The sequence below is a fragment of the Notothenia coriiceps genome, unplaced genomic scaffold (assembly GCF_000735185.1).
Source record: "Notothenia coriiceps isolate Sejong01 unplaced genomic scaffold, NC01 NC01_scaffold00023047, whole genome shotgun sequence".
NCBI lineage: Eukaryota > Metazoa > Chordata > Actinopteri > Perciformes > Nototheniidae > Notothenia > Notothenia coriiceps.
In genome coordinates, this window is record NW_011355748.1 from 1 (window position 1) to 2,557 (window position 2,557).

At 43.9% G+C, this 2,557-nt stretch overlaps 1 protein-coding gene across 1 annotated transcript; it reads left to right on the plus strand.

The window, feature by feature from the left end:
* Positions 1–749: 749 nt before the first annotated feature.
* On the plus strand, positions 750–2,320 carry LOC104954220 (low choriolytic enzyme-like; the record flags this gene model as incomplete). The annotated part of the gene is made up of 4 exons (XM_010781298.1): positions 750–912; positions 1,045–1,223; positions 1,641–1,722; positions 2,149–2,320. Coding segments are annotated over 4 exons (581 nt in total), but the record flags the coding sequence as incomplete, so codon positions are not given.
* Between the last annotated feature and the right edge of the window lie 237 nt (positions 2,321–2,557).

The following is a 2,557-nucleotide window of genomic DNA, read 5'->3' on the forward strand; positions in this document are numbered from 1 at the left end:
TTCACGATTGGTTGCTGATACAAAGGAAATGACCATATTTGGATCCGATGAGATTGTGCAGGAGAGACACAGCTTTCTAACGATATCTCTGTTGACATGGTGCACACAGCGGTCGCGGTACTTTATGTTACGTTAGAAAGCTAACTTTTGGTGAATTTAGGAGAAATCTACTGACGCAAATAGACAAACTATAGTCAAATAAACACTTAAATGTGTATTTTGTACGTTTTCCTTCCAAAAGCCTGAAAGAAAACATGTTATAGAATCAAAATAGCACAAAATCTCAAAATTGACCAGTGCTTGAAAAACGATGTTTTTGCCTGCCGTGTCTCGCCACCGTATTTATTGAAATGTCGTCTGGATGCTGGGATAAGGATGACAGCGGTTGAGAGTAATCAGGGGGCAAATAATATGTTGAATGTCTGTGGCTGATGATTGTGTGCATCTGGGGGCCCTGGGTTGTCTCCTCCCCCCTCACCTGTGTCTAATTGCTCCCCCCTCACCTGTGTTTAATTGCTCCCCCTCACCTGTGTCTTGTTAGTGTCTGTGTATTTAAGTGCTGTTTCTTGTTGGGTGTGGGGTGTGTGAGATCCTGGTGGCTGCAGGATGTGTTCATGGAGAACAGCAGGATTGAGGCTGTGAACTTTGTGCACATTATTTTAATGAATGCCCACGTCGGGTTATATATTTTGGACGTTCTGCCTCCTTGCTTGGTCGCTCAACGGTCAGTCACACAGTGACCTTTTAAGAAATAAAACCCACTAAACTGATATTATTTGATTTTTACTGTAAAGCCCAGAGACAGAGACAAACCATCGTCCGAGGCCTGAGGTCTTTTGCTGTGTCCACCTGCATCCGCTTCACCCCCCTCAACAGACAGAGTGACTTTGTCGACATCCAGTCCCGATCAGGGTAATGACAATGCACACAACACACATGCATAACTAACAGAATCTATTTACACCTCCATACAAAAAACACTGTCTCAGGAGGGGAAGCAATTTGGCTGTTGAACTGATAGTTTTATGTCTTGCTCTCTTCCAGGTGTTTCTCCTTCGTCGGCCGTCGTGGTAGAAGCCAGGTAGTGTCTTTGAGTCGTCAGGGGTGTGTTTTCCAGCAGATCATCCAACATGAGCTGCTCCACGCCCTTGGCTTCGACCATGAGCAGACCCGGTCCGACAGAGACCAGCATGTCCGCATCCTTCTGCAGAACGTCATGCCCGGTGGGTCTCCCTCTTTCATCATGTAGAATACAGATGATACAATCGATCAAAATAGGGTTGTTCAATTAATACAACTGACCTTTATGGCCTTTGAAGGGGTAGTAGAGCCCCATTCCTCCAATACAGTATAACTAAATGGCACTTGGTTTGTGGTGCTCAAACTTCCAACAATTTCATTTGGAGCAGTCTCAAGTCACGCTGGAGGTTTTCCTTTGAGCGAGGGCAGACCCCGTGCCGGCCACGGCCCTCGCGTTTCAAACTGTCCGAAATGAGGTGCTACATCTGTACTTTCTTTCTACTCTTATCACCTCGCAGAAGAAAGCATTTATCTACTCATGGATGACTTGTATTTTCTTGTATATTCTTCAATAGCATAAAAACAGAGACTGTTTGATTGAGCCATGTGATCTCCTGCAGGAACGGAGTCCAATTTCAGGAGGATCAGAACAAGGAACCTTGGCACTCCCTATGACTACAACTCTGTTATGCACTATGACAGGTAACATAATAATAATAATAATACAACAACAACATGTGATGATAATGTTTCTCTGTGTCCTCTGGATTTGTTTTCTCACAGTTTTTTTTATCTAATGCAACTTCATAAAGTGATATTATGTCCCAAGTGGCCAAACGATTCCTAATACAACTTTACCACATGTTTCCTCATAGCTTTGTGTGTGTATGGGAGTCAGAGTCGAAAATTAATTAGCTTAATTGAGAACCTCCGTGATCTCCAATGTGTCTGCGCCTTTCATTTCTGTTTCAGTCCAAAAAGTGAACTTTATTGAGAGATTTTAGCATATGCACAATATTTGATGACGGAATGTTAGCTAGCTAAACGCTATTTCATCCAATTCTGCTTTCTGTGGTCATTCAGCAGCACAGGTGTCCAGTTGTTATCACTGCTGTGTTTGCACCACAGGTTTGCCTTCTCCAGGAACCGACAGCCGACCATCATCCCTATTCCCGACAGCAACGTAGCCATTGGGAGAGCCACCCAGATGAGTCCGACCGACATCCTCCGGGTCAACCGCCTCTACGGATGCAGTACGTACATTTTTATCAAAGTAGCTTACTGACTAAATGACTTTCTACATGTTCCTATAACTACAGTGTATTTCTGAGCTACACTGACCCCACCCATATCTGTAGTCTCTCATACTATCTCCCTACTGATAACATTCACAGAGGTCAGGCTCAACTCAAATCCAGAAACCCTATATGTGTCCCGCTCTATCGAAATCAGTCGGAAGCCGCAACGGCTCATTTCAAATTAAACGTGGATTTGCGTAAAAAACTAGTTTTTCGGGGTTGGGGTTTGATTTTAAGTC